The sequence below is a fragment of the Thermobia domestica genome, chromosome 10 (assembly GCF_964235325.1).
Source record: "Thermobia domestica chromosome 10, izTheDome1.hap1.1, whole genome shotgun sequence".
Taxonomy (NCBI): Eukaryota; Metazoa; Arthropoda; class Insecta; order Zygentoma; family Lepismatidae; genus Thermobia; species Thermobia domestica.
The window spans coordinates 214,572,814-214,588,749 of NC_137463.1; the positions used below are offsets into that span (position 1 = coordinate 214,572,814).

Genomic DNA, 15,936 nt, shown 5'->3' on the forward strand with positions numbered 1-15,936 from the left:
AGAGCCCACTTGATTAAAATTTCCACGTTAAACTTCAAAGTAGGGAATATGGGTTTTGTCTTCTCTGCGAGAAAAGGGTTGCAGGAGGCAATGGCCCCCTTCGAAATGACAAATTTCTCGAGATTGGTGCAGGCGTCCACAAAGTGTGACCACGGATCATTTTCTCTGACACCGTTTGGTAGATAGACAAATCGGCTACCACGAATGTTTGTGGGCACACGTTTTGAAATAATATGTTTGGCCCCAAGGTTCAAGACGAATTCCAATGTAAAATTTACAAATGACAAGGGTGGTCGAGTAACATATTGAATGAAAGATGTTGTTAAATAGAGAAAGATGGAATAAGTCTCGACTCTCCACGATAGCCCTGTACAAAATGGTGGCGGGTCAAAATCGAAACAACCTGCATTGAAAAGTCTATGCCAATCTTTATAAATGTGAAACGGTGAGACAGATGTGAAATAGGAAAACACGATTTCATCATTTTAAAAGTACACAATGTATTAAGAGAAAAATACGACCCAGAGTCTCAGACAAGTTCTACTTATAATTTTCAAATAGCAACAGGGGTCAAATTACGTATCGCTTGAGAATTGTTACGAAGTGAAAGTAGCTGGAGGAAGTCTCGACTGTCTACTCCTGTGCAATAGAGTTGATTTTCAGTTTAACATCCCTTTCAGCAGCGAGGCGATATGAGACAGGACCTACTGATTAACGTGGAATCCGAACCACACGAGCTCCCGCTAAAAATCGAACCCGGGTCTCCCATTCCAAAGGCGCGTACGCTAACCGCTTAGCCACGAAGGAGCTCTACCTGTGCAATAGAATGGCGGGTTAGCATGTAAAAACAACGTGAACGAAAAGTCTATTGCCACTCCAATAGATCTGAAACATTGATACAGATGTAAAACTAGGAAGAACGTATTCCATCATTTCAAAAGTAGGGTAACGTAGAGACGACCTAAACCACTTAACATTTGTTCTGTGTGTGTACGGGAAAAGGATTATACCTAGGTAGATAAAAGATGAACGCTTTCTTTGAATGAAAAAAGTTACCTAAATTACTAGTCATGCAATATCTTTCAAAGAGAAGGTAGAACTACATAAAATATTCGCAAAATAGACACGTTAGAACTATTGTATGCAATTGGTGTCCAGGGAAAATTATATTAAAATAGCATAAACCTTCCAACAGCTGAAAAAATGGACGGCATATTTAATAAAACTTGGCGCTAGAGAAACAATAATATATCTAAGTACAGGTGACCGGAAATGAGGAAAAACAGGGGTTTCGTGTTTCTGCAGAAAGACATGAAGCGTTTTGTGTTATGTGGGAACGAAATGGCAAAATCGATATTGAACGCAGTAAAATAGCCCAGTGGATAAGGAGGCGTTATTCAAAAAGTGAAATTTGGGAAGAGACAGGAGACGCAAACAACGTTCCAAGGAAATGCAAATATGCATGGATATCAACGTGACTCTGTCACACAACTGTATGTTAATTACAGAGACCTTTGATGTAAGCATGACCTTTCCTGCTAATATTGTTATGCCTACAAAACAGGTATGAATATGGGGGGGACTGGAATGTTTCCCGAATATTGCAAATGGGGAATGTTTTTAACACCTATGTCGTATAATTGATTTATTAGTCTTATTTTGCACGTCATTTAGTTTAGAAATGCACTTCCTTTTACAGTCTGGTCCAATAATTTCCTTCGGAATATATTTGCCTATCCAAATTTACATCCTCTTCTCCTCTCGCCTTCGTGGACTTCATAACATTTCTTTTCTTGGCTTGTTCGTTTCTCATTCGTTTTTTCCCTTTCTATTATTCGATTTGCTAGTTATCTTACTTGACTTGGTACGTTTGTTACAATCTTCCAATGTGCTCGGCTTCTAATTTTTCTCTTCCGAACTTATGTCAGGAACACACTCTGTATCCATACCTAACATTTTATGTTCACTGCCCGTTCAACACATTTCATCTGATAAACCGCATTGTAATCATTCCAGATAATTTCTGAGCTACAAGTGTGACGCCTTTGCCACCTAGCACAAAGCATTGTACTCAATGATTCAATTAAGTTCCGAATTGTCTGTTTTTGCTACAAATTAGTGAAACACTGGGGTTCTTTTAGGTTGTCTTTGCATTGACAGAGCGTTGTTTGTTTATTACCAGGCATTTATGAACTGTGACTTTTACCGCCCCCCTCTTACCTTAAGGCTCTCGCGCACTTAACCAGGCCCGTTTGCCGGCATTTGGAGCGGACTACCCTGATAGATGGAGAGGTCAGGTTGATCCTTTCTTATGACCTGCAAAACACCGGACATAATTTAAATTGATTATTACGCATAAGTTGATCTGAAGACCTTCGTGTATACCGAATCTATGCCAGATGAGCAGCACTTAACTAACGTGAGTTCAACTTTTCGGACACATGCTACGAACTTTGAATGTGTATAATAAAATCGGTGATGTGACGTCACACGTACATTTCGAAAATTTTCTGTGATTTCTAGATGTCAATATTTCCTTTTTTTATCTTTCAATACAGCATTGCAGATTGTATTGAACTTGTCTCCAACCTTACTTCTATGTTGTATTTTGGTGCACATATTTTGATGCGTCATGTTCGAGGCCTACTCTGCTTCTCTCATTGGATTTCATAGAAATATTGTTCACATATGCCATCGTACTGCGGCCCGGAGGACGTATTTTCAATATACGTTCCTCGGGCAATGCTAGTATTGTATTCTTCCTGGAGTGTGTACTAACTGTTGAAGAGTGATAGCATCATGTGTTTCAGAAAATGTTTCTGCCTCCGTTTGATTCTGTGCTAATCTCGGGAATATTTCCCCCCCTCAGGAATGTTGGGAGCTTCTGTTTTGACACTATCGCTGCTTGTGTGTATCAATACGTATTGTGTCGCCCCTTTTCTGCCTTTTTGTCACATAAATATGTTTTGTTTGAGATTCTCTCACTTAATTTCATGTGTATTATCACTTTCTTGAGTTTGTCCGTATATTATCTTCCCGCCCAGCGTAGAAAAACACACAAATATCCTTTGGTGTTGCTGATGTCTTTGAGAGCTAATTTAGCTTACGATTATAATGAAAACTTTCTGCCTTGTTATACTCTTGTCTTGACTGACGTGCTTATTGACGTGCTCATATCCCTGCAAATCGGTACGTTGCTAGATTGTCTAATAAGACAAATAATGAATATCTCCTTTGTATTAACATTTTAAAGGCAGAACCATTAAATTTCTCAAAACATTCGAGCTCTTTATGTATAATTGAAAATATTGTAAGATCTATGCACTAACCTTTCATAATTACAAATCTTAGTAATATATAAGACATGAGAACAAACGTAATAAGCTTGCAAAACGTAACGCTGTATTTTTAACATAACACTGTTTTCATGCTATTTCTTTAAGTAAAAGAATATCTTGTCATTATAATTATGTAAGTAAGACTTCTTTAAATTTGTTACATTTTGAAATATTTGAACATAAATATTACTCTTTATTTTACAGGTTTCCAGAAATTGTAATAAAAATACCATAAGGAAATATACAGGTAAATACAGAACATAAAATCATAGCTGGATATTAGCCTAAAATGTGCACGAATCTGAGAAAATATTTTTAGTTTACTAGTTCCAACACAGAGTTGTAGATATACAACCTTTCAATTAAAAGAAAAATAATACGTAATTTCTTACTTATTGATTATAAATATCTACATTGAACATAAAATCTACATCTAAAAATTGATATCTTCATGTAATCTACCCCATTGATTACAAATTTCTAAATATTGAACTGTTGATCACAGATAAAAAGAATACATCGTGTATGGATAATTAAAACTGTTGAATTAATCCATATACAACAAAAATATTAAATTTTACAAGTTACCACTGTGCATGACTGTTAGGATTCTGTGTCAATGATAGGAGTGTGTGTATCAGTATTAGGAGTAATGGCATCACTGTTAGGAGTGTGTGTATCAGTATTAGGAGTAATGGCATCACTGTTAGGAGTGTGTGTATCAGTATTAGGAGTAATGGCATCACTGTTAGGAGTGTGTGTATCACTGTTAGGAGTATGTGTGTCACTGTTAGGAATATTTGTGTTACTGTTAGAGTATTTGTGTCACTGTTAGGAGTATGTGTGTCACTGTTAGGAGTATTTGTGTCACTGTTGGAGTATTTGTGTCACTGTTAGGAGTATGTGTGTCACTGTTAGGAGTATGTGTGTCACTGTTGGAGTATTTGTGTCACTGTTAGGAGCATTTGTGTCACTGTTAGGAGTATTTGTGTTACTATTAGGAGTATTTGTGTCAGTGTTACGAGTATATGTATCATTGCTAGAAGTATGAATGTTACTTTTAGGAGTAAGTGTATCACTGTTAGGAGTATGTGTATCATTGTTATGAGTGTATCAATGATAGGAATATGTGTATCGTTGTCAGGAGTATGTATATCACTGTTAGGACTATATGTGTTACTGTTAGTAGTATGGGTGTCATTGCTAGGAGTACGAATGTTACTGTTAGGAACATGCGTATCACTATTAGAATTATGTGTGTCATTGGTCACTTTATGAGATTGCATCGTGTAATTAATAAATTATATTCAAAGATAAAACTCACATTAGATGATGTAATTTGTGTTTTCACAGCATAAATATGTAATAACAAGATTAGTTCCAACGGAAAAACCTTCAATGAATGCACCCATGTATGTGGCTCCTATAAATACGAATATAAGCATGTATCCTATATGTTTTGATATAAAGTGATCACTCATAAGAGATATACAACTTCCCAACAAAACATTAGTAATCTTTCGCGGTCCTTTCCTATTTCCCGACTTTGTCAGAACAGATCTGAATCAATTTGCCAAAATTCAGCGCTTCGTAAATAATGTCGGATTTTTCAAGTTTAAACTTAGTGCATTAACGCCATGTCTTAAAACAAGAATGAAAATTATCGTTTAAAGATAGTCCACGAAATGTAGTATCAACAAAAGTCAAGCAACTAACACTGAACATTGGACGAAATCTACTGTAAGAAGTATGTCGAACGTAATTCGACAATGGGCTGGTATATACAAAACTAAATGTCGAGCAGCGTTGCCAGACTCACAGCTCGGAATTATTCCAAAATCTGATCGAAATTATGCTAGATTCGGTCAAATTATGCTAGATCCTCATAATTACTAATTCAGGAGTTTTAAAAGAAAAATAAACGAAGTAGAGATACGATAACGTAACTTAAAATACGTAGAGCGCAAGAATGCGTGGATAGAACTCAATACTTCATGCACCAAAGCTTTAACTCAACTAAACTAGTGCAGTCGTTGCCGCACTCAATGGCGTATATATCGTATAAATTAATGCAAAATGTTTGTTTACATATTTTGAAAAAAATTACCTCGCAGCATAAACGGAGTTGGGAATTGTCTGCTGGTGGGCAGATTTTTGGTCGGTCTCGGACCTTTCATTTCAGAAATAAAGATGGTCATGAAGTCAGAAATAAAGATGATGAAGTTTTCAAAAAGTTGGGGGAGAATTGCCCCCATATCTCCGCCCATGCCTCGCAGTTAGAGGATTAGAAAATCCTGCGTGGAGCCACAAAAAAAAAAAAAAAAAAAAAAAAAAAGGACAAAGCCGTTTCTAACTTACTTCGGAAAATGAGACTGCCTGTATGGTTTACCGACTCTATGAACCAATGGGAGAGGATACCGTACATTTCTGCCGTTCTTTTTCTTCCCACGACCAACTTCTTTCTCATCTCCAGGTTTTGCGGCTTTTTGATAAACTTGCTGAAATTATGCTAGATTTGGGCAGGATGCTAAAAGCAAGATTCTAGATGCTAAAGACATGCAAATTATGCTAGATCTAGCATCATTATGCTAGATCTGGCAACGCTGAGTCGAGCCACATTTAACAAAGGAGAACAATAAATTAAATATTTTAAGTATAATGTTTTACTGCGAAGTTGTTAAACTTTTGTTGTAAATTAGAATGACAAATATCGATAAGAATGCATATTAAAATATACGAGGTGTGTCAAAAATAACGTTACAACTTAGTAAACTTATATTAATTTATTTATTTAGCTTACATACATGGTTTCAGTGTCGTTTTGTAGTAAAATACATCAAGTGTTTTATCTTATGCCTAAAGAGGTTCAATGTGGGTTCCACTGATGATACAGCACACATCCCATATGAAGTCTCACTTGCTCTACAACGTTTTCAGACGTACGGGGACGACTTAAAGATTTGTTGTGTCTTACCGAACACCGAGTTTCAATAAAACACTTATACCACTGACACATAGTAGGTCTACTAAGAGGATCTTTACGTACCATACTTTGTACGAAAATTACGTTGCATAGTTGTCTTAGACTTGGATTCTTCAAACCAAAACACAGAGCTTTCTCGCTCGGGACCAGTGAAGACATCCATCTTTGCTGCAACTGCCGCTAGAACTTGCGGTGGCTTGTTTCTGAACTAGTATACTACGTGGGTCAAAACTTGATGTATTTTGCTACAAAATGACATCAAAACCATGTGTGTAAGATAAATGATTAAATCTGTTTGAGTTTTCCAAGTTGTATAGTCCTTTTGATATACCCTGTATAATTTTGATATACATTTTGGTATATTTATAATCACATTATATTCAGATCCATTTTATGTATTTTAATTCTAATTGTATAGTCAGCTAAGTTAAGCGCTTTAATTGATTAAGTAATCTAACTACGCTTTAATTTACGATACTTCAGTTGAAAGAGTAATTCATATGCTTTTGCTTGCTTACAGATGCATTAGAAGACAGAAGGATATTTAATGGCACGACTGCAGCGCCTGGTAAATTTACTATACTCTATTGGTAATTAACGCACTCTCTGCAAGCCATTTTTATTATTATTATTACGTATTAAGTATTGTAGTTTTTGGTAAGTCCTGGAGCTGACTTTTTTTTTAAAGCTTTGGGCCTGGAAATATTTTTTCTCATGTTTTTCAGCTTCCTTTTCTAACTCCTAATATTTTTTTCAAATCACTAATCAGTTGTATTCTATTCCTACTTCTCGCTTTTCTTCTATGTCGGTGTGAAGAAGATAATTTCATCGCAAGAAGTATTCATGAAAAAAAAATTGAAATATCTAGTTACTCAACAATACCCATGCCAGAGGTCTCTAAAATTCTGTATACAAGTGCCCCCAGGGGTCCAATCCTAGGACCCCAGGGGCCAACTTGAAAATTTCGAATGGAAATCCCCTATTTTTATTGCAAATTCTGATTCTCAGATAAAAAAATAAGCAACTTTTAATTGAAACACTTTTTCCTTACCCTACTAGATGGCGCTGTAATAGCAAAAAAAAAAAAAAAAAAAAAAAGAATATCATCATACGCACCTACGTCACCAAGGCTGATGATGAACTAAATACCTCCAGAGAGACATTTGCAATTTAAGTACCTGTCCAATCATTTTAAAAGATCTATTCAATTAACGTAAAATGAAGTTGCCTTCATCTTCCCAAAATTTCAAATAAAATCCTCTACATTAATGCAGATTCGGATACTGCGACCGAAAATACGCAACTTTTATTTTAAGTATTTTTTCCTTGTTCACCTAGATAACATAAATCGCAATAATAATAATATTATTATTGTATGTCATCTGAGGTTGATAAATTAAAAGCTGGTTCAAGAATTGGACATGCTTTGTGATTTTGGTGCTAAGACTTGCAAAAAGTGAAGTTAGAACACGTTTGTAATAACATTCTTCAAGAACTGAGATTTTTTTCTGTGAGCTTGTGGTCACTATAAAAGTTGATCAACTCTAGCTTTCCGCTGGGACAAGAAGTTTCAATTAATAATCGGACATAGTGTCAAAAGAGAATTAAGTTATTCATTTTTGTCATGTTTATGTAGAAATATTTAATGACGATTTGATTTGAACATAGACCATGTGATTTTATCTGAAAGATAAAAGTGAAAGTGAACACGTAAGGTTGATACGTGGATCTATTAAAGTTTAAAAGCACATCATGATTTTATTGTTATGGTTATGTAGATATGCATAATTACGATTTGATTTGAAACTGCATATAATTCCATCTGAGAAGGGAAAGTAAATATGAACATGTGAAGTGGATCGGTAGATCTAAGATAGCAAATGTGGTATTATAAATTTAGTGGAACAAATAACATTTGACAGAAGACACATATGTGTCACCCCTATGTCATGTTCTGTAAATACTTATGGTTGATTGTAAATTACAGTCCAGCAACGTAGAAGCCATTAGATATTGGTAACAGTAAGCATTAATACACAGATCCTCTGAACACTCAAGCTATATTTCAACTGTAGGTATTTAAACTGGTTTGTATTAGAGCTCTATTCTAACGCTCTCGATGATACGAAGATGGGGAATCATCAAAGGTCATGTGCTAAAGTAAGGGTAATATTTAACGAAAAAAATTCGCGTTCCACACAATCCCATTTCGGGATCTACTGTCGAGTGCATCGTACGACGCGTCGAAGAAATTGTAATTATAATGGATTGGAACATTCCTGGTCGACCGAAATCGGCGACAAACTGCTTGATGTTGCAGTCATTCATTGAAAATACTCAACTTAGCATAAATAAAACTGCTGAAGAACATAACATGAGTCACATGTCTGCGAAAAGGATGTTGAAGAAAATGAAGATCCACATCTGATACACCAGCTGAATGAAGATTTCTTTGATCTGCGTGTAGAATTTTGTGAAGATGTGATGAAACAAATCAATGACGATTCTACTTTTCTTACCAGCATTGTGTTCTCTGATGAAGGCATGTTCCACCTAACCGGTTACACAACAGATATAATTGCAGATTTTGTGACCAATCTCATTGGTCTTTTCAAACACACTCTACATCCTGAAAAGTTGAATATCTGGGCGGAAGTGCTAAATGTACAATAATTGGTCCTTTTTTTATTAATACCAATTTGACTTCTGAACTGTGTGAGGAGATGCTCCGAAATCAAGCAGTTTCAGCAATGAGAAACACTGCAGAAGACAATTTTGACCACAGATGGTTTCATCAAGATGTGGAGGATCGCACAACGGTGTAAATATGCGGCAATTTCTTAACACGGAATGTCCTAAATAACGGATTGGCGAAAGAGGTGAGATTGGGTGGCCCGCTCGTTCTCTGTTCCCCTGATTTATCGTCACTAGACTACTTTTCCTGAATTTATTTAAAAATCTGAGTATATCAACAATGCCAACAACTTTGGATAATCTTCGACAAAGGGTTATTGATGAAGTTTCACTTATTGAACTGGACGTTATCAGGAATACATTATTTGTGTTTTACCATCGAATTGCTCACTGTCAGACCAAGAAAGTTGCGCCGTTTCAGCACATGTTGTGAAACATCAGTTACACTTTGTTCATCTGCCAATTTTAGATAACCAAGTCGTGAGAGGCAAGGGGACTCATGATAATCAAGTTCCTTGAAAACAAAAAACAAAAAACAAAAAAACGGGAAGACAAAACGTGGTTAGTAAAGTTGGTGTGTAGTTACGCATTCCATAATTAGGGTAACAGTACATCTACACTGTAAAAAATGAGGTGTTGAAACAACACAAAGTGACTACCACTTTAGCGTGTTACTTGTCTGTAAATTCAGCACCAAGCACATTGCCTTCCGAGCATCAATAAAGAAAATAGATGGAAGAACTGCTATTTGTGTAACTGTTGTTAGATGATTCACAGGTTTACAACAATATTATTGTGACCGATTACAGAAAACATAGAATGTTATTACTTACTTGCCACAAATGCGAAATATATTTCGCAAAGCTTTGCTCATACCAAACAATAAAATAACAATGCAAATACTCACAGGCAGTTAGGATGTATTTCTGATATGCACTGAAAGCGATGTGCTTGGTGTTGAATTGACACACAAGTAACACGCTAAAGTGACAGTCATTTTGTGTTGTTTCAACACCTCATTTTTTTGCTGTGTAGATAGCAGGAAACGAAGACAGATAACGATTCTTTCTTCTCTACTTTCATGTGAAACGCAATTTTCAACGAAGTTAGGGTTATGTTAAATCCAAGTGCATCAGTCACCCTTTAGTAACAATTTAACTGAACTTTAAGAACGCATTTAAAACGCAGATGGTAACTCTGGGATGCAAAAGAGAGTGTGCCAAGAATAAACTATCAAACTGATGTATGTTGATTTGCAAACGGAACTCATCTTGAGCAACTTTGACAAGGAACATAACACTCATGTGTTTATAAACAAAAAATAATTTTGAGTTTCCTCTTATTTAGCACAAACTGCATGTCATTGTGACTTAACAAACTCGAGTTATTAACCTTTAAAATTGGGAAGATCATTTACAATAGCCCTACATATCAATTAAGTTTCTTTGCACTTTAACCAAGTTTTGTAAATTTGTTCTTCTGTGAAATCTCCTTTGTCATTTCGTCCCATGAAAACAAGAAGAACGTAACTCCAAAAATGCGGTTTTTGTTTTCTTCATGTTTGGACATAATTTTGAAAGCCTCACTTGGTGTAAATAGAACATAACACCATATGTTCTCCTTGTCGATCATCTGTTGTAATGTAGTTCAATTACCATCTTATTAAAAACACATCTAAAGAAAATAATATTTTTGTCCTCTCGCCTGTAGACCTACGAAAATGGAATTAGGTTCCTGTGGTTCTCATGCGACTATTTGTGCTTTTACGCACTAGTGTAAAATGATTTTACTTAATCTGCCCGTGTCACGTGATATTTAACAAACATATTGGTCTACTTGACCTTTACAATTCTAGGGATGTTTCTTGTTGCAAAACACAAAATCTTTCCTTTCCTTACCGTATTGGTCTACCATGGTCGTATTGAACTGTAATTGAAAGCAATTTTGTTTTATGCTGTCTTTTTAAAATATTGGTCACATATTTAGTGCTTTTTAATTGTACGTGTATTTCTCGAGATATTTAGTTTATTGTCAATCCCAGGTAGTGTATGTTGATATTTCTTTCTTTCTTTTTTTTTTATTACAGCGCCATCTAAGCGGATAACGAAAAGTACTTCAAGTAAAATTTGCGTATTTTCGATCGCAAGATTTGAATCTCCAACTTCATAGGAAGATTTAATTTAAAACTTTCAAGTTGCCGTGGAGCCCTATGATGGGACCCCTGGGGGCACTTGTTGTTTACAGAGTTTTATAGGCCCTTGACATTGTACATTTTTACGGAACTAGATTTGTCACATTTTTTGTTATTTCGAAAATATTTAAGTTAGCAAAATTAGGGGATGTATGTACGACGATATTAATTTTTTTGCGATTCCAGCGCTATCTCTTTAGAACAACGGAAAAGTGCTTCAAGTAAAAGTTGCTTAGTTTTGATCGCAGAATCAGAATTTGCAATAAAAAATAGGGGTTTTCCGTTTAAAATTTTCAAGCTGGCCCCTGGGGCCCTATGATGGGACCCCTGGGGGCACTTGTTGTTTACAGAGTTTTATAGGCCCTTGACATTGTACATTTTTACGGAACTAGATTTGTCACATTTTTTGTTATTTCGAAAATATTTAAGTTAGCAAAATTAGGGGATGTATGTACGACGATATTAATTTTTTTGCGATTCCAGCGCTATCTCTTTAGAACAACGGAAAAGTGCTTCAAGTAAAAGTTGCTTAGTTTTGATCGCAGAATCAGAATTTGCAATAAAAAATAGGGGTTTTCCGTTTAAAATTTTCAAGCTGGCCCCTGGGGCCCTATGATGGGACCCATGGTGGCACTTGTTGTTTAGAGAATTTTAATGACCACTGACATGTATATGTTCTTACATAACGAGATTTGTCACATTTTTGTCATTTCGGAAACATTTCACCTCGCAAAGTTAGGGAACGTACTTACGATGGTATTCATTGTTTCGCGATTACAGCGCCATTTATTAAAATAACGAAAAAGCCCTCCAAGTAAAAGTTGCTTAGTTTTGGTCGCAGAATCAGAATCTGCAATAAAATTTGAAGGTTTCTATTTGAAATTTTCAAGTTAGTCCCTGGGGCCGTATGATGTGACCACTGTTTGCACCCGCTGTTTACATAATTTATTAGGCTCCTGGCATTGGTACAATCCGCGGCAAAAAACCTGCAACATGAGCATATAAGTTTATTGTGAAATGACGAAGTCTTTTGCTCCAAAATAAGTGTGCACGGGAGGAGGCCGAAGTTTATCATGATATGAATCGTCCCACTTAGACGTTATGCTCATTCCCTGTGCTGTTAGGCGTAGTTTCACAATTAACTTACATCCTCATGTTGCAAGTTTTTTGCCGCTGATTGTACAATGTTGCGTTACTAGATTTGTCAACTTTTTTTATATTTCGGAAATATTTCACGTCTCAAAGTTACGTGAGACCCTGTATATATATATACAGGGTGTCTCAAATGTCCCCTGGCATAGGGTAACTCTGTTATTATCATAGTTAAAACAAAATGCAAGAGGGAAAACCAACTCTATATATTACTTTTTAATCTAAAGTGAAGGATTTTTTTTTTAAATTGGACGAACTGTTTGGGTTGTACACTTTTTGTACGTTAAATGAAAATGCAACGTTGCCATTTACCTGGACCCACAACATAAGTCCGGGAATGAAGTTTTGCTCTTTTATGCTAGCGTGTCGATGTCCAGCCCGCATTTCGAACAGTAACTTCATTCACTTAAGTGCCATTCTTCATCTCAGCGACCCCGAAAACTATGAATTCGAGACTAATATCGGTCATTTTCGACCATTTTTATACGTAGGGCTATATATCCCCGCCCCACTCTCCTGACCTGCACCGTCAAAGTGAAATGATGAAAGCACTTCCAAGCCCGAACCTCATCTATGTTGAAAATTTGATCGAGATCGGTCGAATGTTTCAATAGTTATTAAGTTACATGGATAATCACTTTCAATTTTATTTATATAAGTTAAATGTTAAGAATTGATTATAAATTTAGGCTATCGTACCTAATATTTATAGCACATACTGTTATCTTACTTGTGTTGTGACAAAAGCTTGCTGAGGTATATTTTTAATGTCGATTTTGCTTTAATAGGTGCCATGCTATGGAGATTGTTACGTTAACCAAGAATTACTTATATATTTATAGCACGAAAAAAGTAGTTTTTCTTCGACATCCTCGAAAAGTTATGGGTGAGAACGCTATTGTAGAACGATTTCTTAGAGATGGTAGACCTCTGTCCAAAAGCAATAATTACAGAATAATCCGTGGATTTTGGTGATATTTTGTTTCTTTTATTGTTGAGAAAGTGGTTGTTGGAAACATGCTTCCGGAAAGTAAAATAACGAAATGTGTACAATAAATAAAACAGGATAATCAAAAACTGCACGAATTATTAGTTACTGATTGATTCAATTTATCTTTAGACAAAATTTGAATTTTCATTTCTTGAAGCTGTTTCAATTACTATGAATATTATCACTCCCTACAAAATACGTGGAAAGATATAGTATATGTGCTTGCATCTATTATCGATATTTGAGTCTTTACATTTATCTTAAACACACGTAAGCCCGCTCAAATGGTAACATTGTTTTTTAAATCACTTTTCGTTAGTGAATTATTTTTTATGGATTTATTTCTTCTTTTATAATAAGGACCTGGTAACAGTCCATCTTCGTGTCATTTGTTTTGATTTGTCTCACGTGGTTCAAATATTTAATTTTAGACAACCGGATGAACTTTAAACAATGGTAAGTAATACTGAACTAAATTGTCGTTCCTTATCAAGTATTCCTTCCTTCCTTATGATCATCATAGGTATTCTGCCCTTACTGGCAGGTCGCTTGCAGGAGCTGAGAAGCTTCCATGCTCCACGGTCCTCTGCTAACCTTTTCGTCTTTACGTATGATCTTTCTGTTTTTATATCATCCTTCGACCCCTCTCTTTCCTGCCACCATACCCTCTAGGACGTCCCTCATGATACAATTTCTTCTTAGGCAATGTCCCAACCAGTTTCTCTTCCTCTCCTTAACAATATCTAAAAGTGTTCTTTTCTTCCCCACTATTTCTAACACCCTTTCATTCATTTTCCGCTCGACCTAACTAATTCTTTCCATTCTTCTCCACACCCACATTTCGAAGTCTTCCAGTCGTTTTTCATCACTTTTACGAAATGTCCACGTTTCCGCCCCATACAGTACAACACTCCACACGAAGCATTTTATGAGTCTTTTTCTCAACTCTTCTCTTAAAGGCTTCTTTCGCCATTCCTATCCTTGCCTTTATTTCACGTTCGCACTACATGTCATTACAAAGAATACTACCCAGATATCTAAAACTATTCACGTGTTCAATTTTACCCCCTTCCACTTTTATATTTGACACAGACCTCTTCGTTCCAATGACAATGGCTTTTCTTTCTAACATTTATTTTCATACCATATTCTTAAAAGCTCATCCTCAGATTTTCTAACATTTTATTGATTTCCTTTTCAGATTCTGCAACAAGTGCCTTATCGTCTGCAAATCTTATGCATCTAATAATTCTACCTCCTACCGAAATGCCGTATGTAAACTCTTTTTCACTATCTCTTCTAGATAGATATTAAATAGTGTTGGCGAGAGGCAGCATCCTTGTCGAACTCCCCTTAAAATTGCACTCTCTTCCGTCAGTTCTTCCCCTATCCTAACACTTTGATGTTGGTTCATGTATAAGTTTCTTATGAGTCTTAGATCTTTCCATTCCAACCATATCTTCTTTAGAATTCCCAACAACAATTCCCAATTAACGCAGTCAAAAGACTTTTCTAAATCAATAAATACAACATACACCTCTTTCCCTTTTTCTATAAATCTTTCACCGATCACCCTTAATAATCCAATAGCATCTCTTGTGCCCTTACCTCTTCTGAACCCGAACTGCTCCTCCTCAACATCTTTATTTGTTCTTCCATATAACTTTCTATTCAGCATTTGGAGCAAAATTTTAGCTGCACGAGATATGAGACTAATAGTTCTATAATCCTCACATCTCATTTGGTTCGATCTTTTAGCCATCGGTGTCATGATCGTCTTCAGGAAGTCTTTTGGCCACTCTCCTGTTTCATGTATTTCATTGCATAGTCGGAACAATTCTTTCTTTCCCTTGCCTCCCATATTTTTACTGAATTCGATTGGTATATTATCTATCCCGGTTGTCTTGCCATTTCTAATCTCGGACATATTGTTTTCAAACTCATCCTGAAGAATACTACATCGCTTATCATCCTCGTCTACTTCATTTTCTACTTCAACATTCAGGCTACACGGTCTATCCCTAATCTCATATAAGTCTTCAACGTAGTCTTTGCACCTTCCTATGACTTCATTTCTCTCGCTGACTACCTTCCCATTCTTATTTTCTACTACCATCGTAATACTCCTTTGTTTCTTCTGAAATTCCATAGACTTCACCTCCTTGTATACTTCCTCATATTTCCCAATTCTTTCTAAGTTCTTCTATGTCCTCACATTTTCTTTTGAAAAACTCTTCCCTCGCGGTGGCTCAGTGGTAGACCGTTCACCTCCGGTGCTTGAGATCCCTAGTTCGATCTCAGCTCGCGCCGTGTGGACTTTGTGGTGGACAAACACCGTGCTCGTGGGTTTTATCGGGGTTTTCCCGTTTCTTCCCAATTTCTTCATTCCACCATTTCATTCACTTCTCATCATCACGGTTTCCTTTAGCCTCACCGGCATATCGTGGGACGTAAATCTCTAAGATTTCATTTCATTTCATTTTCTATTCTCGCTAATTCATTGTAAAGATTTTCATAATTTCTTTTCTTAAAATTGAAACCAAATATGTTTGTTTTGGTTTTTATTCTAGATGATTCAATATGCGGA

The 15,936-nt window shown here is 36.0% G+C and overlaps 1 protein-coding gene across 1 annotated transcript in view; it reads left to right on the plus strand.

Annotated features, from left to right (window-relative positions):
- The window catches only part of LOC145661770 (trypsin I-P1-like), a 118,080-nt gene that overhangs the window by 11,432 nt on the left and 90,712 nt on the right, over positions 1–15,936 (plus strand). The window contains exon 3 of the mRNA XM_081727105.1: positions 6,842–6,889. Within this exon, the coding sequence (XP_081583231.1) occupies positions 6,842–6,889 (48 nt within the window). The remainder of the gene's footprint in view (positions 1–6,841; positions 6,890–15,936) is intronic.